This window comes from Felis catus, chromosome D3, assembly GCF_018350175.1.
Source record: "Felis catus isolate Fca126 chromosome D3, F.catus_Fca126_mat1.0, whole genome shotgun sequence".
Classification (NCBI taxonomy): Eukaryota; Metazoa; Chordata; class Mammalia; order Carnivora; family Felidae; genus Felis; species Felis catus.
In genome coordinates, this window is record NC_058379.1 from 44,248,660 (window position 1) to 44,272,898 (window position 24,239).

General features: G+C 38.8%; 1 protein-coding gene across 12 annotated transcripts in view; it reads left to right on the top strand.

The window, feature by feature from the left end:
• GREB1L (GREB1 like retinoic acid receptor coactivator) overlaps positions 1–24,239 on the top strand; it is a 287,968-nt gene that overhangs the window by 194,104 nt on the left and 69,625 nt on the right. For 11 of the 12 annotated variants that reach the window (XM_045041740.1, XM_045041743.1, XM_023241804.2 and 8 more), the window contains 9 exons: positions 1,755–1,883; positions 5,236–5,352; positions 5,952–6,071; positions 7,099–7,236; positions 8,871–9,056; positions 12,948–13,274; positions 14,318–14,446; positions 15,030–15,164; positions 17,358–17,555. In XM_045041740.1, coding sequence (XP_044897675.1) covers positions 1,755–1,883; positions 5,236–5,352; positions 5,952–6,071; positions 7,099–7,236; positions 8,871–9,056; positions 12,948–13,274; positions 14,318–14,446; positions 15,030–15,164; positions 17,358–17,555 — 1,479 coding nt within the window. Of the gene's footprint in view, positions 1–1,754; positions 1,884–1,944; positions 2,112–5,235; positions 5,353–5,951; positions 6,072–7,098; positions 7,237–8,870; positions 9,057–12,947; positions 13,275–14,317; positions 14,447–15,029; positions 15,165–17,357; positions 17,556–24,239 lie in introns of those variants that run through there. The other variant, XM_045041747.1, reaches the window with a different exon arrangement.

Genomic DNA, 24,239 nt, shown 5'->3' on the forward strand with positions numbered 1-24,239 from the left:
TTTGATAATAAATAAATAAATAAGCAAATAGATGAAACAAATCCCGGACATTATATTAAGAAGTTTCGTAAAGTTTTCTCCATATAGTTTTGTACATTTCTTATTAAGCTTATTCCTAGGCATTTATCTATTTATTGTTGTTTATATATATGAAGACTGATTTTTGTACATTCATTTTTTTCCTTTTCATTATTTTAAAAATATTGGTCTGTGCTAATTTTCATTCAGTGATTTGAAAAAATAAGGTAAATCACAACCCTTCATAATTGATCAACTACTTTTCACCTATATGTTTACCTGGACTATTAGAAATATGCTAAAATTATAGGTATAAACCACTATAGTAAGTTACTAGCCTTGTTCCAAACAATACAATTGTGGCCCAAAACATAATGACTAACCTATATAATAGCACATCAAACTCCTCTAGGATTCCTATCCTATAAGACATTAAAAACTGTCTTCAGTTTTCTGCAGTGTTGTAATGCATATGCAGTTGCTGGTCTCTATTCTTCCTATAGACCTTAAAATTGCTCCTGGGTGGTAAGTCTGGCTCCCAGAGAGACACATTAACTCTTTTAAGCCAGTTGAAAACTCAATTTTTTTTTTTACTTTTTTTAGTTTTTTAGTTTTTTGAGCCATTCAAAACTCAACTTTTTGAGTTCTTATGAGGAATACTGATTAGATGTATCAGTAATCACATTGTGTACAAATACTATCTTTTAGATAATTCCTAATGTAGTACCATCAATATCCTGTTCTTTAGAACATTTTTTTCTTTTCAAATTTTCACAATCCCTTTGACCCTTGCTGGTACTAATTGATTAAGCTTTCTGGTAGAGTAGAGTCACTGATTGGGGGTCTATACTTATTTTGGAAAACTCTATTTGGCTTTAGTCTTTATATCCCCCATGGCCTGTTTCTGAAATGGCATGTGTTTTTTCTGAGCTGCATTATTTTCTGAATCCAAATGGGAACCACCTTTTGGATGTACCTAGCATTATATAGGTAAATTAATTCAAGTTTATTCCAAAAGTTAAAGCAAACTCCTTCAGCGAAAGTACTTCTTCCTACGTTGCAATGACTTAGTTTGCAGAACAACTTTTAAATAACAAACTCATCTGAATAAAATTAAATATATTTAATTAAAATACAACTTTAAGGGGAACTGTGAAGATTTTTTTTAATGTTTATTTATTTATTTATTTATTTATTGAGGGAGAGAGAGAGAGAGAGAGAGAGAGAGAGAGAGAGAGAGAGAGAATCCCAACCAGGTTCTACACTATCAGCACTAAGCCTGCCTCGGGGCTCGTTCTCACGAACTGTGAGATCATGACCTGAACTGAAATCAAGAGTCAGACATAAGCCGACTGAGCCACCCAGGCACCCCTGAGATAGTTTTAATATGGCACATAATGATATCCTTGATGCCACGTCATATGACTTTGACCAAGTTAAATGACTACTACTCCTTAAAGTAATACTACCTATCTCATTGAGTTTTTATAGGAACTCAGTGAATTGATATATTTAAAGTACATATACTAGTACCCAGCACATAGTAACTTATAGTGTTTGTTAAATACATACAAAGAAAGTGAAACCTGAATACAGAGAAAATGACTTTCTTAAAATAGGTCAAGGATAAAACTGGTATTTTACAATCTGCTTTCTCTCATTTCTTTCTTGATGAATTAACTTTCTTCCTGCATGTAAAATAGTTTCTAATTTGAACAACCTGTTTCATTTTCAAGATTCACCGATTCTCAGTCCAGCTAATTCTGCAATCAATTTAAGTGGAGCTCAGGACCTGACCCGGAATAAGAATGTTGTGAAGCCACTGGCTTTATCTTTGCAGGTTGTAGGGAAGACTTTTGCTGCAGGTGATGTTTTCCTCATTTATATTTCTTTGGTAAATACATAGTCTATAAAAGACTTATGTGAAATCCAGTTGACAATTTAATACAAGAAAACAGAAGCTCTTTTCCTTCCAGCTGAAGACAGAAGTGGGGCTGTCTCTAATATTGTATTATTATACAAAGCTTTGTGTTCTCTGTGCTCCAACCAGAAGAGTCAAGGAATGACATTTGGCACATGGGAAGACAGAGCAGGTTGGTTTTGTTCAGCAAACATTTCTTGGGTACCTGCTATTTTGAGGAACTGAGGATACAAATATAAATAATGCTCAATCCCTGACCTCTAATGAACTAATAACCTAGTTGGGGGGATAGACCTATAGGAAGTTATTTTCAGTGTACTACAGTAAATACAGCAATATGCTTGGGGAGCACAAAGGAGGGAGAGTTTTAGCCCAACATTTTAGGGAGTAATGAAGAATGAGTTCTTGGAGGAGCTTGGTCTTGAACTATGAGGAGATATTCACTGCACAAAGGAGTAGGGGAAAGATACTTCAAATTCAGGGAAAATCCAAGATCAAAGCTTGAAAGGAAAAGGAAAGAAAAGAAGCAGCATGATGTGTGCAGGAACTTCCACTGGTTTGGACTTGTTAGAACCATAAAACGTAAAACTCAGGGAGTGGCAGGAGGGGAGCAAGTAGTGGGCAAGGAAAGGGTCACAAGAGGCCAAGCTAAGAAGAATGGATTTTACTCTATAACTTATGGAACATAGCAGTTGATCTGGTCTGATTTGAACTTGAGTTAGATCACTTGGGCAGAAAAAAAAAAAAAAAAAAGGTAGGAAAACTAGTTGGAGGTCATTTCAGTAGTCTAGGTGAACGAGGTCCTTGACCTGGATAATAATAGGTTGTAGAGGAAGAGACATATTGAAGAACTACTCAGGAAGTAAAATCAGCAGAATTTGTCTGATTAATGTAAGCATGAAGTGTAAGAAGGGGTCTCGGGTCTGCATCCATCTTTCTGCTAATGGTGATGCAATTACTTAAGACAGAAAATACAGAAGAAGGAGCAGGTTCTCCAGGAGGAGATTGTGAGTTCAACTTTGGACATGTTAAGTTTGAAATGCCCAAGTGGAATAATCCAAGTGGAGCTGCTCAACAGTCATCTAATTTATTGTACATGAGGTTAAAGTCACCGGTGGGGGCTTGCCTGTGGCTCATTCAGTTAAGCGTCTGACTCTTGTTCTCAGCTCGGGTCTTGATCTCAAGGTTCTGAGTTCAAGCCCCATATTGGAGCCTACCTAAAAAAAAAATCACCAGGGTAAATAGTATCTGCTAAGGGGAAAGGTAGGAGAAGGCAAGCTGTTAACAAGGACAATATTTTCGAAAATTCCAGTGTTTAAGGAAAATAAATGGTCAGAGAGGTAGAGGAAGAATGAGAAGAAAGAGAGCTTATCATTCTTGGAAGCTTTACAAGTTTCTTATTCTTTTCCAACAGTTCTTGTAGAATCTACCTTCCGGTTAGATTACAGACTTGAACAAACTGAGTCCAAGTTGTTACAATATTTTAAAAATTAGTGACATTATAGATCTTGGCAGTAAACCAGCATAGTTGCTAAAACCATCAGATGGACTGATGGACAACTTAAAAAATTTTTTTTAATGTTTATTCATTTTTGAGAGACAGAGACAAAGCATGAGCAGGGGAGGGGCAGAGAGAGAGGGAGACTCAGGACCTGAAGCAGGCTCCAGGCTCTGAGCTGTCATCACAGAGCCTGATGCGGGACTTGAACCCACGAGCTGTGAGCTAAGCCAAAATCAGATGTTTAACCAACTGAGCCACCCAGGCACCCCTTGATGGACAACTTTATAATTTGAGGATTAAGATAACAGCTCTTGAACCCCCTGCTCTTTCTTAACATGACAAAAAGAGAGAAAGCCAGTTATTATGTGCCTGCTGATGGAAGAATATGACACTATTTATGAGATACGCTTGCCCCAAAATTCAATCCTGAATCTGAGCCAACCTCTGTATCTAACAATTCGTATATAGGAAAGAGGGGACATTAAATGATGCCATAGATAGTCAATCAGCAAAATTCAGAAAATGAGAAATTCTGCCAGATTTTCAGCAAATTAACTGGAAGAAAGAAAAGAAGGGGAATCCTGTAGATTAAAGGAGGTTGAAGGAGGGGTGGGGGGGAAGGATATAACTTACACCCTAAAGAGTCTGGGAAACTCAGCAAAAATTACATAATCTTAAGTCTACTTGCAGTGTATGATCTTACCCTGATTCAAACAAATTATTCTTTTTTTTTTAATTATTCTTAAAATTTGTGAGACAATCCATGAAATGTGAACACTGAGTATTTTTATTATATGAATAAATAATTGTGAACTTAAAAAAAGGTTTAAGGGACATAAAAACTAAACAATGTGTAGATCCTTTTTGAACCTTCCTTTTTGAGGAAGTCCACTGTAAAAAAAAAAAAACTATTTCTGAGATAACTGGGGGGAAATTTGAATATTAATGGGATATTTGATATTAAGAAATTATTAATCATGGATAATTTTAAGTATAATAATGACATTACAGTTATGTTCTTAAATTTTTTTAATGTGTATTTATTTGTGAGAGAGGGAGAGACAGAGTACAAGTGGGGGAGAGGCAGAGAGAGAGGGAGACACAGAATCTGAAGCAGGCTCCAGGCTCTAAGTTGTCACCATAGAGCCCAACACGGGGCTTTGAACTTGAGAACTGTGAGATTATGTCCTGAGCCCAAGTTGGACGCTTAACCAACTAAACTACCCAGGTGCCCCTATTACAGTTATGTTCTTAAGAGTTCTTTTATTTTAGAAACTCATACAGAAACATTTATGGATGAAATGATATAAATAAGTTTGCTTCAAAATAATCTAGAGCAAGTATGTGTGTCTGTTGGGTGAGGGGGAAGGGAGAGGGAGTATAGATAAAGCAAGATTGGCCATGTGTTGATAACTGTTGAAGCTGGGTGATAGGTATGTAATTTATTATACTATTTTCTCCACTTTTGTATATGTTTGAAAATTCCCAAGATATAAAGTAAAAACAAAACAACTTTCTCTTTCTTCCACCCACCATCTCCAAAGGCTTCACTGAAAATGATTGTAAAAGATCTCTTAGGATCCCAGAAAATTATTTTTAGGTGACATTTCATTTTGAAGAAAGTACCAGTCTTATGGTTGTAGTCAGTTTTACACAACTGTACTGTCCAGTCCATGAGATGTCTTTGAATCCTACAGTGTGCGGTTTATCAAGATTGCATGTGGAAAAATTCAGTGTCACAGAATGCAGTGTTCTGCTCAGCCTCTGTTCTGAGTCTTCCTCTCATGTGGTACAGATGCTGCTAATGGAAACAGTAGCCATGGAGGGAAGAGCAGTGCCTCCAGCTCTACTCCAGCCCGCCCAGGAAATTATTCATTATCACCAAGACCTAGCTATGCATCAGGAGACCAAGGTACAATACCCACCTTAGAGTTTTGAAAGAATGTACCTAAATTATGGAAGAAGTGCTATAGAGTTTGGAGTGATGAATTATCTGACAGTACACTCCCAGTTTTTCCTTAGCTTCTCGTCCAAAGTTTTGAAGGTTTATGATTGGTGTGAACCATGATGATTAAATATCTTGGTGATTTACAAGGATGAGCCTCACTATAAAATAGTGTTGAAACAGATGTAAAAGGAAATGTCTTGAAAAACCATGAGCCTTGCTGACCAAGATACAGAGTTCAAGGTTCTTCTCTATAGTGTGACTCTGGGCAAATCTGAGCCTTCCTTTAACCACCTACAAAATTGGTATAAAAATATACTTATCCTACAACTTCACAGGGTTGTTGGCAGAATTAAATGAAATAATCTGGGTAAAACTGTAAATTGTAAAACAGCATACAAATGTGAGGTGGTATTGTTAGGGTGACTTTTTCTAATTTTATCTTTACCTCTAGAAGAGTGGCTTAGACTTTCTGAGTATAATCAAATTAAAGGCCCCATGTTACTCTGAATTCTCTTTTTTCTTCCACTAGTAAGGACAAGGCTCATCTTTCTTTTTGCCTTCAGCTACCATGTTTATTTCTGGGCCACCAAAGAAACGACACCGGGGATGGTATCCTGGGTCACCTGTCCCCCAACCTGGTTTAGTTGTACCTGTTCCTACAGTTCGCCCTCTTTCAAGAAGTGGTAAGATGGGTTTTAAGTTTTTTTGTTTGTTTGTTTTTTTAATTAGCAGAGGTGTCTTCTATTCTTTCCCTGAACCATTGGAGATAAATTTCCTTAATCATTATGTCCTGTATTATGTAAGGAAATTAATAGTAGCTGATATTTTGTCCCCATCACATCTGTCTTCCCTAAAAGTACATGTGTTATCACAATGGATCTTAAGTTAGCATCTGGCTTTGTTTTGGCCCACAGTATCAATAAGCCATTCTTTACATGCGGCATGATGCTAGTAGCCCACCAGCACAGGTCACAAATGGACTTGTTTTGCCGGTTGTGCTATTAGATATGTTCTCCTGAGCTCTGGTTCCTTATGTGACCTGCACCTATTATTTCTGGTCTAGAAACCACTCCCACCCCCCAAAAAAACCCAACTTGTTCTCCTTTATAATAACCAAGCCATAGCCATTGGGTACCTACTGTTAAATGTTCAAACACTAGTCTGCCTTGCTGTATTAAGCACAGACAAATGTAAACATGCCAATTCTAAGACATGGATGGGATTCTTCAAAAATTTGTTTAGTTTTAAAGACTACATAGAGATTCTATATATACAAAGAATTATGCCTGTATGTTACTGTGTTTGACTCTAGATAGTACTGATTAGTGATGAGTTTGACCTTCTTCACTGTTTTTGGAATTTTCCAATTCTCTATAATGAACAGATAAGCCACGATAATTGGAGTGGAGGTGGGGGAGTTAACTATGAAACAGAATCCAAAAGATTGCATGTGGAAAAACAACTAGGAAAAACTATGAAAATGCTAAATAGTAGTTATCTCCAGATGATGTGATTTATGGTTGATTTTTTTTCCTTTTGTTTTTGTCACTTATAATTTTATATAATAAACCATGAATTACTTTAATTAAAGAACAATGGACGATTAGACTTCTAAAACTTCTGTATTAAAAGTATTAAGTCTGTTGATTTCAGTTGTATTTCACTTAGCTTTCATGTCTAATCCTTCTTGTCAAACAACTTTTTTTCCAGAGTCCCTTTTATCTGCCCCAGTTCCACAGACCCCATTAACTGGAATTTTACAACCTCGACCCATTCCTGCAGGGGAAACTGTAATTGTTCCTGAAAACCTGCTGACTAACTCAGGAGTTAGACCAGTAATTCTGATAGGTAAGGGGAAAGAATTCCAAATTGCCTGTGTCTGCTGGCATCTAGTACTGTTTCTTCATTTCATTCTTCATATATTTATCCATATTTGTTCATGCATGTATTCATTTATCCATTTATTAATTCTTTCAGCTTTTATTGGCCAGCTCTCTCATGCTATATTAAACATGTGACTAGAAGTTGGAAATAAGGCAGTCTATTTGCCTGCAGGGAATACTGTTAGGTAGGGAGTCTATCATTTAAATAAGTACAACAGTGTGATACTTGAGCTAGTACAGGTTCACAACCAAGAACTACAAGAACTCAGAGGAGAGAGAGCTTAACTTTGCCTGGAGGGAGTCTGAAAAGACTTCTCAGAGGTGATGTTTCAGTTAGTTCCTGAAGGGTTGGCAAGAGTGGACAAGGTGGGGAAAAGGGAGCCAAACCACAGAGAAATGAAAACACAAGCCGAACCAGCTAACAGGCCCCATTCAGGAGAACAAAGAAGTCCCAGAGTTGCATATCTGAACCATGGAGAAGCATCTGTGAATTAGTATGTTTATAGAGTCTGAGTGTTTCCAAGATGTCTATAAGTAGAGGTGCAGACATTTGGAGGTCTCTAGATTCCAGGACTAACTTAGTGCTTTTCAGACTCACATCAAGAGTCACCTCATTTGGGTGCTATCCTAGATCAGAAGGAGACTACCTGCTTTACCTTTGGAACTGAACAGATAGGGTGTATAAGCTCCACTGGATCTTTAGGGTATGTCTATGTGAGGTGTTATCTGCTTCTTTTGGTTGACTGGAGCCTACTGACATGGATGGTTTTGCTTCAAGCCCTGTCCTTTATCAGGCTTCCCTATCCACTGCTCTTGGGCCTATAGGCACTGGGAGAACCCCAGTTGTTTAAATTCCATATGGTCAGGAAGTTCTTATTGAACACCTGAATGGCATGCATAATGCAGCTAAGCCTTGGAAAGATATTTGGAACATGGGACCATTTGGTGTCTGCCTTTTAGAAGGTCTTACAGAGGGACTACGCTCTTTACCACACCACCAAAATAGGGTACATTTCAACATATTTTTGTCCTATCTACTTCTAAGATAATTTGAGGCTGTTTATGGACATTTAAGAAGGGAACATAAAAATAACTAAGATAGCACAAAGAGTAGGAACCTGCAAGTACCAGTGACTAGAAGAATATTGCTGGTGATCAATGAGTTTAGCTTTTTAAAATGTTTAAGAAAACCTCAGGAAATGAAACATGTTATTGTAGTTTGTGTTCTGTCGTCTTATGTGGAAAGAAACTTGATCAAGAATTTTATTGGGAAATATTTTATCATTGCAGTTTTACAAAAGGATACAGAGATGTTTTGCAAATTCTCATCAATTCTCTGTGGCAGATATAATATTAACATGTCCTTTCTGTGGGAAACAGAGATAATATAATCTGAGTCTTTTGCTTCCTGTTCATCTGATTTAATATAAGTGAGAAGCATCTGAGTGAATTCCCTAGGATATTTGAGTGATTTGTTTGGTAGTCACCTAAGAGGGCAGGAAACTTTGTTAAGCATCTTTAATCCTAGTTGAGCAAGTATACCTGGTTGGACCTCAAAAAGAAATGTTGAACTTTATTGACCTGCTTCTATTGGGGCAGGCTATGGCACTTTACCCTATTTCTATGGAAATGTTGGTGACATTGTTGTGAGTCCTCTGCTGGTGAATTGCTACAAGATTCCACAGTTGGAAAACAAAGATTTGGAACATTTAGGGTTGACTGGCAGCCAGCTCCTGAGTGTGGAAAACATGATTCTTCTGACGATACAGTATCTTGTGCGACTGGGTAAGCAATTTTTAATAATTATTTGATGGTGACCATTTTTATTCTTTTCACAACATGGTTTTTTTCCCTTTCTTTCCCCACTTTCTCATATTTGTCTATTTGTCCATCTCTTACTTTCCCTTTCATTTCTAACATTCTTTTCCTTCCGCCCCACTCTCTATGACTATTCCCTTTCTTCTCCCGTTTCTTTTCTTCTCCTTTCTGCCACTTGCCTGTTTTTTTCCCCACTTCTCTCTTGCCTAACCTCCCTACCCTCTGGCTTTGCTTGTGTCCTAGAAGAGATAAATTGCTCCACCTAGTGTCCAGTTTCATGATGGTCCTAAGGTCTCCAGAGTAGTTAATATAGGCAGAACCTCAAAGGGCTATGGCCATGGTTACCCTCCTCCCTTGGGGAGTCTGTCCAAGCCACCTTTCCAAAAATGCACCTATCATCTGGACTGAAAATGTAGCCATTGTCTTAGACAATTATTTTACAGTTTTCCACTTAGCCTTTTTATCTTGTTTATCCACTGTCCCTACATCCATTTTTTTTTTCTTCTGCAGCTACACCCCTTTGATGTAGTCCCATCATGTTTTCCTTCATTGAGGCAGTAACTGTGGACCTCCCTGGAAGGCTCTGTAGGTTGTAGGGTAAAGGAGATACATAGGTCATGAACCCTTCACTTCCTCTCTTTGGTATATCCTCCAGAGGCCCACAGTGGGTGTGTGCAGGTGTCCTGACAATACTGTCCTGGCTCAGCAGCATTTACATTGCAATGTCCTTTATTTTGCAAACTGCAGCAGGTCATCTAATATGCAGCCTAATTATACACTCAGGACTTCAAGCCACTGATTTACTTAGGAAAATGTTCAAGATGTAATATTACATAGAAGAAATTTTCCATCTGCATTCTTAGGAATTATTTTAATGTTTGAAAATATATAAGTGTTAAATAATAAAAATACTCGGCTAACCAATGCTAAAAACAAAACAAAAGCTTCAGCCAACCGGATTCAGTCTTTGGAGCATCAGCTAGCACCTGTGGCTGTAAGTGTTGGTACCCTGACAGTGAAGGCCTGCTTTGACATGGGCTTTTGAAACGTGGAAGGCTTCAGATATCACTTTGATGGTAAACATAGGACTTGCTAATCATGTTGATTAGTGGGTAATAAAGTTATAAAAACCACCTCTGTCTGCAGCTCATTTGATGTCATAATTTTAATTGCTGCATACACTGACTTTTAGCTATGTTCTAAGATCTAAGAGCGACCTCCAAATGCATCCAGAATTAGTAAAACAAGCCTGCATAGAGTAATTCTATTGGCAGGCCAAGCCAGTCAGCACAGCATTTTTTTCAATCTTAATAACAATTTATCAAAGTCCAAGTTAATTAAATGAACTAAATGGTCAAGACAAAATGGCTTCCCTCAAATTACTATAAAAGCTCTTATCTTAAAAAAAAAAGGAAAAGAAAAATCTCCATTCAATCAGACCTCTTGTCTGCCTTGCAAGATCAGTTCTTTCTGGAGTTTTACTGGCAGCCAATTAATATATCTCTCAATGTGCAACATGACTGGCTATTTCTTTTTTTTTTTTTAATCTAAATTTTGCATGTTAGGATACCTATTCTCAACAACTCCCTTCTTCTCAAAAACTCCCTTGAGTTTTTGTTTGTTTGTTTTGCCTTCAAGGTTTTGAAGAAGGCAGCAAGAACATTTTCATATATACTGTAGATTATAGACTTTTTTTTTTTAATCCAAACTTTTAGAAGAACAGGTCTAATACTTTGATGGCTCAGCTACGTGGGTGTAACAGAGAAGAGAAAAGCAAGATTCTTCGAAATGAACAGGTTTTTCCACTAGAGTCGCTTCAAAAAAAAAAATCCATCTGTTATTTCACAGTCTGAAAACCTTTTGAAGTAGATAATGAAATCAGCAAATCCAGTGATTATTGGAAGGCTCTGAGTCTGTTGGAACCTTGTCTTTTCTTAAGGTAGCTCTATCTGAAAAGCCATCAAAAAAAAAAAAAAGCCATCAGAACTGATGCTTAGGCTGAGTTGCTGGAGACCAGCAGTTGATGGGAAAAAATTACTATTATCAAGCTTGTGGGAAGTGGAGAAAAGGCTCCTGCAATTTGGCCATAAAGGCTGAGGATGAGGAAATGATGGGAGGTGATTGGAAGCAAGGCATTTTGCTCTTTTACCTCATTTAAACTTTGGTACATTTTTCTCCACTTCTCAATTCCTAACAGTAGTTCCTTTGAAACTCTGTAAAAGTGAATTTTAAGGCAGTAGAGAATGCTATGAACATGTTTGATAATTTTATTTTCCCAGAATGCCTTTATATTTGAAATTAATTATACTGCTTCATAGAACATGTTACTCAATCACGGTTTGGAGTGGATCTTATGGACACACCTATGAACCAAGCCTCTGAGCCTTCAGGTTGTCTGTCTGTGAGAGGCAGTAGGGAATGGCAGACAGAACCACTTGCTTTTGGGCTGTCATTTATTCTGATGGAAGAAAGCTTTAAATAGACAGCCACCTTCCCTTCATCTCATTTGTACTGTGCATTTGTATAGTTGATACAAATCTATACGCTTGAGCTCACCACCTACTATGTACCTAATGACCACTAATCATGATGCTAATTTGATAAAGCAAAATGAAGATAGAAGCTTTGGTGGTTCCCAGGTGATAAGATGGCATCCACCTCCCTATAGCAAGCAATTGGGGAGGGCATAAGAAACATTAACATAATGTATGCATTGCAGTGTTCTTGCCCTCTTTCCATGGACAGCATTAAAAAAACTCTGTGAGGATTTAATTTTCCATATCCTTAAAATATTACTAAACCTTCATTTTCTTACTTTCCCAGAGAACATGGGTGGTGGCCTGGGAGGCAACTTAAATCCCTATTAGTGGAAGGAGAGATTTCTGACTCATTCAAGGTGCCTCTTCTCATACAGAAGTGCAGTCCCTTAAACCTGTATTCTTTCCCAAGGGGATTTTAATACTGGATTCTGAGGCTATTGCTTGATCTCGGGTCACAGACACTGAGGGATCTGTATCTGTCTACTGGAGCCTGACTTTCAAATCTCAGGTCTGCACAGCAAAAGAAATCACTGAAGAGAGGTAGTGAGCATAGGAATTCATCTGAGTCACTTGTATACCAAACATTGACTTGCTTGCTTTGTCCTACAGACTGGCTGAGTTTTAAAGAGAAGCAGAGAAACAAAACACCCCTCATTCCAGGGACTGCCAGTCACCCACACAAATTTAGCCTATCATAACCACAGCTGGAGGAAAGGGCCAAACACCATTCTTAACAATCCAGAATGCTGGGGGAACAGCTATATGACAGTGAGATTTTCTATCTAGGGGAAGTGTGTGGCTGCTTAAATATAAGCTAAAATAAAAAACACTTAAACTTAATTTTCCTAAGGACAGTATGCCTTAGATACAGATGCAATACATTAAACTGTTTTTCAAAGTAGCTATAAAAAAACTGAGAAATGGGTGAAACCTAAAGTATAGCTTCTTCCCTCCTGAGTCATTAACCATGTCTGTAACACCACGTTTAACAGGTCAACGAATATACCACCTTCAGGGACAACCCCCTAAGGAATTGATACTCTCTCTCTCTCTCTCAGTATATCCTCTTTTAAAAATATCATGAATAGCATAAAGGAAAACAGAAGCCTGCATTTTTTTTAATATTGAGGCAGAGAGAAGGTAATTTCACAATGGAAAATGGTTAGTTGGGGTCCATACTTGCGGCCCCAACAGGAAAAAGAGCCCATTTGCCCAGTTGGAGTATGGTGGAAGGACCGTACACGGACATATGTGTGTGTTTCTCTCCTTTCTAGCCGTGATATTTTTAAAATTCTAGCTGTAATTCTCTTCAATTTAGGTCCTGATCAGATACCTCTCAGGGAAGAATTTGAGCAAATCATGCTGAAAGCTATGCAAGAATTTACTCTGAGAGAGAGAGCCCTGCAGATGGGTGCTCAGTGTGCACCTGTGTCTCCAGGACAGCTCCCCTGGCTGGCTAGACTAATTGCCAGTGTATCTCAAGACTTGGTTCATGTGATTGTGACCCAGAACTCTTTGGCAGAGGGCATTTCAGAGACGTTGAGGACTCTCAGTGAAATGAGACACTATCAAAGACTACCAGATTATGTCGTGGCAATTTGTGCATCGAAAATCAGAGGAAATGAATTTTGTGTGGTAGTACTAGGTGAGTCATGTTTTTTTAGGGTTTTTTTTAAATCTGTTCATTCAATCATCTGTCCATTTATTGGGTGTTCAAGCATCCATGTAATTAATCTCTAATTGCTCCAACTTGAGTTCTTCCTCCTAATTTTAACTTTTGTTTTTCTTCTCAGATCAGATTTTTGTAGCCCTTAGTTTGACTGGTGTCCCTGTCAGCTGGTTGTGAGAACATTATTTCAAAGCATACCCTAGTAATAGATACCCTTGTCTCAAGTAACTTCTGTTCTTAAAAGGTTTTGGAAATGTTACCACTCTAGCATGTGATAAAGCCATTGCCACAGGTGGCCTAAGCCAGTTAATCAAATTTGGCAGGAACTTAGCTCATATATTCACCTCCTCACTAAAGAGGATACTTATGTTGTAACATTGACTCTAAAGAAAAGGTTCAGGAGGTTGGTACATTACAAAATGTGTTTTTGTTCTTTGTGCAATTTTCTGTCAGGCACCATCATGAGTAGCCAGCCATCTGAATTAAATTTGCTTTTTTTCTCTCTAGTGAAAGGCTCTCACCTGTTCCTACTAAAGAAGCCAAGCGCCCTCACTTTGGCAAAACCTGCCTGCCCATCTCTCTATGACATATGACATAAATCTCTTTCAGAAAGTATAATACATTATTTTTTTTAATTTTCATTTGAGAAAACAATTAAATGTCTTAAACTTACATTTTTAATACAGATATTCATAATAGCCATGCAAACACAGTTCTTAAAGGTTTTTCATATTCTCCCCTAGTCTTTAAACACATGTACAGTATGTTTTCACTTATGTTACAAACATAAGGTATATCATTTTTGCCCTTGATCATCTAACATTTTATTATAAACATTTTCTGTTTAAAATTGTCATTTTAAATGCTGAGTAATTGTCCATCTTTCTATGTGCCCTAATTTCCTTAACCAAGTCTCTGTAGTTACTTACTTCAGTTGTTTCCAATTTTTGCTATTACAAATCATATTTTAGTGAGTATTTGTTCACGGATGCATCACCTCCTCTCCCTCTGTTCTGCAGGTCAGCATCAGTCCAGAGCTCTGGCAGAGAGTATGCTCACCACAAGTGAGTTTTTGAAAGAAATTAGTTATGAGCTCATCACAGGAAAGGTCAGTTTCCTGGCATCGCATTTCAAAACCACATCATTAGGTGAGTGGTTGTAGGATTCAGCAACACTGACAGCCCCTAACTATGTGATTTTCTGAATTTAAATCTTAGCCTGTCAAGGAGATGAGTGTGGAGCTTGAACTTGCCAGCCGACCTTCCCTCATTCGGAATGGTTTATCCTCAGTATTTTGTTACTGACACAACAAGGGGTCCAGAGGAAGGCATGCAGGCACTAATATGGAGGGCCTCCGCTCAGCCACTATTTAGTGATGTGACCTTGGGAGAGATTCTGCCTCCCCAGATCTGTTTTCTAATATGTCAAATGGAGATAGAATGATCCCATCCTGCCCACTTTGAGTATTATGGAGGTCAAGAGAGATATGCCATGTGAAAGCATACAAATTGTAAGCACAATACAAATGAGAGTAACTCTGGCTATAGAGATACTCTACAGGCATGGCCAAGTGTAAACTCAGACATAAAAAGCTGGCTGAGTAAACCCAGACAGGAAAAGCTGGCTGACTGACAAATCTTGATGAGAACCCAGCTTAGGTGCCCAATTTGGAGACTGATAGAAATGTATCATTCCTTGTAATCTTCTTATCTTCGCTTTATTGTGTAATAGGCGATGACCTGGACAAGCTTCTAGACAAAATGCAACAAAGAAGAGGAGAGAGTGTGGTTACGCCCTTCAACGGAGACCTTCACGAATGTGTGTCAGCTCAGGAGGCTGCCGCTATGATTCCCACGCAAAACCTGGGTAACGTCACCTCAGACCAAAAGGAGGAAATAGAAGCTAAGTCATTCTGAGGATTTTTGAGGTCTTGTCTTAGAGTCACAGACTATGACAGGCTTTTCCTCATTGTCTACATGATAAATAGGGTCCAAATTAAAAATGTCTTACTATGGGGCCTGGATCAAGCACCTTGTCCTTAGTAAATGTCTTCTAGAATTAAAATCAAAGACTTTATTATAAGCAGACTCTTTTTTTCCCTCGAAAAATTCTGGGGTCCATGGGGTACTTTCCTTAGCTCCACCAGCTATGCCCAGAGAGCTTTCAGTGTTATCTGAGGCTTACAAAGAACTGCTTGAGTGTGGAATGCAGTCCGTGCAGGACTCCTGGCTCTCCACCCCCTTCATTTACTCTCTGACACGTAAAACACACATAATTTCAGTGATTGCAAGGCGTTCCTGGCAGATAGCTCAGCAATACCAACACACCATCTTCCCTGCAAGCCTCCAGGACATAAGAGAGGATGGTGGGACCAGGACTGAGGAGCTCCATCATTCAATTGGATTCCTTTATGTTCAGATTCCTTTCCCAATTCCCTATTTGACAAAGACAACATAGGAGAGAACCGAGATAAAAAAGATAGGACAAAGGGTAGACGTGAAACAGAACCATAGAGCTGCTGCTGACAGCCTTCTGGCCTTCACTTGATAAGAATGTATAATTTATATATTAGGATTGCCTCAGCAATAAAAGCAGCATGGCTTGGCATCGGCTCAGTCACACAAACAAATTCAAACACACACAATAAAAGTTACTTACTTCTGCGTGTTATTTGGTAAGAAAATGATCACCCAGATGATCTAAAATATGTTCATAGTTTTTGAATTATTAACAAAGTTAGAATTTAAAAGCTCTTAAAGTACTTAACAGATTTCCATGTTCATATCCTCAATTCCCTGCTTAAGAAACATTGCTTAAAGATATTTTTAGATTTCCTCAAACTTCAAAATTTACTAGGTTAAATTCTACAAAGTTATGCTATCATCTGTGCTAGTACCCATCTATTTAACCTATGACATGAAAGAAATAATAGCCTGTCAAAAGACAGATTTATTTTGATTGGTAATCTTTGCAGGTCAAAAACCATTCTGTTATTGTAAGTTTGCAGCTTTGGGCTTTTCTAGTGGGTTCTCTCAGCCACCTGTATAAATCTCCACTCACTCTCAGGGTTCCATGTGGGTAGGGTACTGTGACTACTGTCTTTGCCTTGGCTGCACTGTAGTTTGATTTGAGAAAACATTAATTAGTGCAGGTTAATTGGGCCCTTGTGTGTTTCAGTGAGACTTCCACATGTGTTCCCAATAAAAAGCAGCCTCGTAAAGAAGTATTAAATGTTGCCTGCTTGAGTTCATTGTGTATGCATGCATGCACGTATGAGATTGCTTGGTTATAACTTGTAATAAAAAGCTACTGGCATGTTTAGAGTGTTTGGGCAATGTTTTTCTAATACGTCACCTCTTGAGTGGCCAGCTGGCCATGTCATGAGTCAGGTCTCTTCAGATAGTACAGGCGTCAGCATTGAAGTTTACCACAACCACCTACAATTGCCAGGTCACAAACACTGGCAAGTCAAGTGGGAAGAGAGGTGAAGGTAGTATCTCTTGACCTGTGTCATGCATTCCCCAGGGAGGAGAATTTCAAATCATGTTGCAACTGACTTGGAGAGGAAATGTGTACTGTGGTGCCATCCAGAAAAGTTCAAAGGAACTCAGCATTATTATGGTTACAGCATCACCTCCTTCCCTGAACGAGGTCTGGGCTTGGGCACCTGACCTTGCTGATAGTGCGCAAGAAAACTGGAAACTCTTGCTTCTCCTCTCCAGAGAAGAGTCCTGGCTCTCGCTGAGAGAGTGTAGTCTGTCCCTACATTTCTGGGTGGGGGAGGGGTGTTGAGTAGTGATTTGTGAGACAATCAGTTGATTTTAAAAGAATACATTTGTACAGTTACCACATTCACTCTTGGACACATCCTTTCAGCCAGGTTTTCAGGGAAAATAAGCAAATCTATTAAAACTCAACAGAGAGTGAGACTAGACAGTGAGAATGCTTGGTAGAGAGCATTACTTTACCATGTATGTGTGTTGTGTGTCCCCTGTATGGATTCATAGTGGCCATCAACAGAAGTGAATTAATCTTGTTCTTATGACTTTTTTATTTTAGATTTAGATATTGAAACCTTCCAAATTTATCAACCACAGCTAACGGTTGCCAGAAAACTCTTATCCCAGGTGTGTGCTATAGCAGACAGCGGCAGCCAGAGCCTGGACCTCGGCCACTTCAGCAAAGTGGACTTCATCATCATTGTCCCAAGATCGGAGGTTCTGGTCCAGCAAACTCTTCAACGGATTCGACAATCAGGTGAGATTGAACTTTCAAAGAACACCCTATGAAGATCCACACTTAGATTCCCTCTGCCTCTTGCTTTTGCTTAATCCAAATGTTTATAGAACAATTCCATCCTTTTTTTTACAGTAATACAAATGATAAGAGCACTTTAAACATTATTTTAAATTTATCTGCAAGTTTTACCTCAAAAGTACTCTGACCCTTTTCCCTCCTAGGTCAAGGGTAAATTGATGTGCATGTTTGCCTGATACTGTTAAGTCCATGATGTAATTGGTGGACTAGAAACTGGTCGTTCATTTATGAAGAGAAATTTTCTCAAAGGATAACCCTGCATGGGGCACTGGGGTCTATGCCACCTGAGCCCCTTCTGTGGCATGGATGGGTGGCTTCTTAGATATTTAGCACACTTCCAGCACATTTTCAAACTGGAAACCAGATCACCATTCCCCCATGTCAACAATGATAACACCTCCTTAAACAACTACAAAGTTAGAATTTCTTCTAATGACTTTAAGAGAATGAGTAGGGAAGAAAAAATATTTTTCTCAGAAAATGGAAAAAAGATGGGAAGGAAAGATTTTAGAAGTCTGTGGTAAATAGTATCCCTTCCAAATATAAAATTTGCCTAGAATTAGAAGATGCAATAAATAATTCAGAAAACTGGGGCAGCTAAAAAATGCTTGCCTTTGTAAGCTAGGTTTGAAAAGGAAATTATAAATGTCATCTTTATAAGCTTCTGAGTACCTTAGCTGAGAGAAACACATACATACATACACACATACACATGCAGATTTTACCTGGAGGATGAATCTTTAGCCATAGTAATAAAATTTGATTTTCAATATAGTTGAAAAAAAGTAAGAAGAAGAAAAATTCAGGAAATTAAAATGTAGTTTATTATGTTTCACGCCTATGATACAGTGCTCTTTAAACTTTAGTATTCATATAGATCACCTGGGGATCTTATTAAAATGCAGATTCCTCTTAGTGGTTCTGGATGGGCTCATTTCTTTTTTTTCAACTGAGGTATAGTTGACATATAACTTTGCATTAGTTTCAGGTGTACAACATAATGATTCGATAATTGTATATATTGTGAAATGATCACCACAGTAAGTCTAGTTAACATCTGTTACCATACATCCTTGCAGAAATTTGTTCTTTTTCTTTCCTTGGGAGGAGGACTTTTAAAATTTACTCTCTTAGCAACTTTAAAACATGCAATATAGTATTATTAACTATAGTCAGCATGCTGTACATTACATGCCTGGGATTTATCTATTTTACAGTTGGAAGTTTGTACCTTTTGACAACCTTCACCTGTTCCCCACTACCCCATCCAGCAACCACCAATTTCCTCTCAGTATCTATGAGCTTCTTTTTGTTGTTGTTTTTTGTTTGCTTATTTGTTTTGTTTTTTAGATACCACATGTAAGTATGACTGTATGGTATTTGTCTTCCTCTGACGGACTTATTTCAGATTCAACATTTCTAATGTGCTCCCAGGGGATGCCAGTGCTGTTGGTGGGAGGACCACTCTTTGAGTAACACACTCTATAAGAAATCTTTCAGTGTTCGTTCCATGGGCTAAACGAGCTGAATGACAATAGATTTTCCCCTCTTTACATGTGACTGACACTCTACATGTGACTTTCCATGCCTTCTGGAGGCCCAAGTGCCTGGTCAACAGTATGATATTTTTTGCAGCCTCTAAAATTCTGAATGACAAGTTACAAAATGACCTGTTGGAAATATTGACTTATAGGTGATTAGCCAGAGAAGGTCAAACGCCTTCTCTTACACCTCTGCCAGAAACCAGAGTGAGTTCTAGGCCCCTTTAGCTACTGGCCGTTTCTGCACTACTTTCTGCTCCTATTGTGGGAAATGGATGGGCTATAATCATAGCAAGCAGTCACCAGATTTTTTTTTTCATGGATTTTTCACTTCCTTACCATGGAGGGAATGCCTTCTCTTATATGTCTTTTATTTGTACCAGTTGGCCTTTGTGGCCTTCCTGAGTTTGTGATCTGATATCCGAAATCATGCTTGAGCAAACACATCATAGCACCTGTTTCAAGTGGTGAAATCACCCATGGTCAGCAATTGTGCTCTCTGCAGAGGCTTTTCCCAAAATAACCTCTTGGTGACCTGTATTTTCACCTTTCTTAATAAATGTAAGACCCTAAATAAAACCTTGCATTTTTGAGATGAAATTGTATAGGTCCTTCCTTTTCCCTTCTCAGTGTCCTCAGATTTTTAAAGTGAGAATTTCAAGACTATAACACCTCAGCAAGGTACCAGAATTTGACCAATTACATAAGCTTGGAATCTGGAAAAACCAATGTTATGGACAAATGTGGAAAATTCAAAGCAAAGCATATTTTTAAAATTATTCATATCTGGCTTTGGAATACATACTTAATTTTATGCTGCAAAAGCAATAACTTCCATATATTTAAAAATAACTTTGTTCATTTTATTATAAAAAATAGTTGCATTCTTTATTTTTTAAAAATAGAAGAATCAAAGTAGGAAATTTTAAACATTTATAATCCCACTATTCAAGGATAACTAGTATTACAATCTGGGTGTTAACAAATGACTTAATACCTAGTGTTTCAGGCTTTCTTCTCTACCTCTGTCTGTTTTTCCACCTTACATTTTAGTATGACATTTTTCTGTATCATTAAAAGCTTTTGTAAACATCATTGTTAATGAATATGTAGTATTCCATATCATGATGGCACCAGCATTTATGTGCTTTACTATTTAAATACCTTCATATTCTTGGAACATATAACAACTGATTGTATGAGAGCAAGCACATTTAAGGTATAAAGAGAAATTGTCCACAGCAGAGTAGTAAGCACTACTAAAACAACTATTATCCACTAAAACAACTCAAACATCAGAGCTATGAAAACAGAAAGGATTCTCAAGAAATCATCTTGTTCAGTTTCCTCATGTTTCACCATATGAGTCAAGAAGAGCTTCATTTGCCTAAGGTCACAGAGGACAGTGCCTTGGGGACAAGAACTGCTTTTTCATTTCTGCAGGCCTGTGCCTCACTTGTTTCTCTCTCCAGCCAGGTGCAAGTAGCTGCCCAACTAATGTTTGAATGAAGGGCTGGAGGGAGAGAGGGGAGGGATAGACAGAGGGGAAAACAGTGTCCAAGTGCTCTGTTTTCTGGTTCTATTTGCCTTTCCCTAAAGGAAGCATTTCAGCAGCTAGTCGGCCAGGAAAAGCATCGGGCAGGGAGAAGCAGCCAGGGGATGCAGAAAGGCCACATCCTTGGCAGTCCTTGTGTGGGTGAAGAAAAAGGTGAAAATAGAAACCATCACATCGTTGCAGACTCAGCTCTAAAGCAAAGCATGTGATACCTCAACTCACATTCTAATTATGGAAGGGAGGCAGATAGGAAAAAAGAAAAAGAAAGAAAACATGGAAAGAATTGGAAGGTAAAAAAAGAAATTAAAGGGGTTAAACATTTTTAAGTTTGACCAAAATGGATTGTAACTGCTGGAATGATCAATGGAGAAGCAGCATAAGGAATTTTTAGACTATAGGAAATACTTCTGTTGTAATGTCATTTAAAAATTTTTTGATGTGGGAGCATAATTCTTTTAATTCTAAGGAGACCCCAAATTCTATAACTTGGAATACTAGGGTATCAGTGTGATCAAAATGCAAGCCACTTTCAATTCAAGGTGATTGGGATGACAACAGGAAATATTAGTGACCGTAAATATTTTGTTCCTCCCTGCTTTTAAAATGGTGTCTGTGGTGGTCTCAGTGAATGAGAGCAGTGGAAGGCAAGGAAGTTTTATCATGCTCAGGGAATTGATACAAAGTTGATGCCTCAACACATGCCTGATTATAAAAGAAACAGAGAAACCTTCTGTCTCTGATATGTAAAGTAGCTTATTCTGTCCATATGGAGGCAAGGAGATCTTAAGGAAAGGGTAGAGATTAGGAAGGGGAGTGAAGAGATAGTGGAAGGCATTTTTGCTTTCTAAATAGATATTCTTGGTCTCATCAACTTCATACCACCTTGTCAGTCACCTAAAATTTTAAAAAACTATTTATTGGGCAGTGACAGGCAGCAGGGAATCAAGTACCTAAAGTTAACATTATTTTTTTTAAGGTTTTTTTTGTTTGTTTGTTTGTTTTGGTTTGGTTTTTTTGAGAGGGAGAGAGAGAGAGAGGGCAGAGAGAGGAGGGGCAGAGAGAGAAGGACAAAGGATCTGAAGCTCTGCTGACAGCATAGAGCCTGATGTGGGACTCAAACTCACAAATGGTGAGGTCAGACGCTTAACTGACTGAGCCACCCAGGTACCCCCTTAAAGTTAACATTCTTTTTTTTTTGAAAAAATTTTAAATGTTTTATTTATTTTTGACAGAGAGAGAAAGAGGCTCAAGTTGGAGAGGGGCAGAGAGAGGGGGAGACACAGAATCTGAAGCAGGCTCCAGGCTCTGAGCTGTCAGCACAGAGCCCCATGTGGGGCTCAAACCCACAGGCCATGAGATCATGACCTGAACTGAAGTCAGATGCTTAACTGACTGAGCCACCTAGGCACCCCTAAAGCTAACATTCTTAAAACCAATTTCCAACCAAGTAGTTAGCTGCCCAGTGCCCAACCCTGGTTTATAAAAGATGTTGGCACCTGGCTCACAGGCTCCACCTCCCAACCCACCATCATCTGGAGGTACTGTCTATACATCCAGTATCCTAGCTTCTCTGTACCTTAAGCTCTTCATTCCCAGTCCTCTTCAACTGCCTGTTCCCAAGTCACATCCCAGTTCCTGCTGGATCCTGGAATCAGCATTCCAATATCCCCAGTGTCAGTCCACAAAATTTCTTCCTACATATTCACAATGTTAGATACTATAGGGGGAAAAAAGTCAACACTTCCACCTGATATCATCATATACTTTGGTTCTCTAGTTGGATCTCTCTCCCATTCTTCACAGGGCTGACTATTATAGATTCTGTTTCACCAACCCTTATGTCTTCACCCTTCTCTCTTAGCATATGACCATGCCATGTACTTCTCCCTTCCCCAACCCCAATCCAAGAAAACTTTGGATAAAAACTTCCTGCTTCCAGGGGTGCCTGGGTGGCCAACTTCGGTTCAGGTCATGATCTCACAGTTCATGAGTTTAAGCCCCTCATTGAGCTCTGTGCTGATAGCTCAGAGCCTGGAGCCTACTTAGGATTCTGTCTCCCTTGCTCTCTGATGCACCCTGCTTATGCTCTATCTCTCTCTGTCTCTTAAAAATAAATGTTAAAAAAAAATAATAAAAATTAGAACTTCCTGCTTCCAGATCTAGAAACCTAACTGCATACACACCTATCTTTTCCCCTTACCTCCTATCAGTGAAAGAGCTCTACTTAAGCCTGATTTTATATGCATCCCTCCTCATTCTCATGGACTTCACACAATTGATTACCTCTTCACTTATTGCCACCTTCAACTTCTTTCTTTCCTAGGGTTCATTTCATCCATTTAAACCTGCCCCCACTCTCTCAAAGACAAAATGAGCCTCTGTTAATCCCACCTAACCCTCCAGCTCACCCTCCTCTAGTTAGCTGCCCAAGTTGTTAAGAGAGTCATCCATTGGGGTGCCTGGGTGGCTCACTTGGTAGAGTGTCTGACTTCGGCTTAGGTCATGATCTCACAGTTTGTGAGTTCGAGCCCCACATTGGGCTCTGTTCTGACAGCTCAAAGCCTGGAACCTGCTTCGGATTCTGTGTCTCCCTCTCTCTCTGTTCCTTCCCTGCCTATGCTCTGTCTCTCTCTCTCTCTCTCTCTCTCTCTCTCTCTCTCTCTCTCTCTCTCAAAAATAAATAAACAATTGATTGGGGGTGGGAGGGAGGGGAGGGTAGGTGACGGGCATTGAAGAGGGCATCTTTTGGGATGAGCACTGGGTGTTGTATGGAAACTAATTTGACAATAAATTTCATATAATAAAAAAAAAAGAATGACACACACACACACACACACACACACACAAAGAATTTTTAAAATCAGAGACACCTGGGTGGCTCAGTAGGTTGAGCCTCCAACTCTTGATTTTGGCTCAAGTCATGATTTCACAGTTCGTGGATTCAAACCCTACATGACAGCATGGAGCCTTCTTGAGATTCTCTCTCTCCCTCTCTCTATGCCTTCTCCCACTCATGCTCTCTCTCTCTCTCAAAAGTAAATAAACATTAAAAAAAAAAAAAAGAGTCGTCCATTGTCATCTCATTTCCTCATCTCCCCACTCACTCCTCAATGCCCTGAAAACTTGCCTCCACTTCCCACCCTCACCCTTTTAGGACTCACCAATGTTACCAATGACCTTTTCAGGCCAGCACAGTTGACCTCCATTTCTTCGTTTAAACACTGCAGTTCCTTTGGCTTTCAGGACACATTCTTACCCAGCTTTCCTTCCACAGTTCATGCACTCAGTGCTCATCTGCACCCTGTGGTGCTCCAGCCGTGGCACTCAATACTGTGTCATGGCTGTGTGTTTATTAGTGTTCTTTCTCCACAACTAGAAAGTAAAATATTCAGGGAACATCTCTGTTTATGGATGGCACAGCAGACACTTAATATTTGTTGAACTGAATTTTTTGTAACATTTTGTGGAATTGAACTGTAAGTTGAAATCTGTTCTAAGAGGAAGACATAGAAGCAATATTTGAGATTT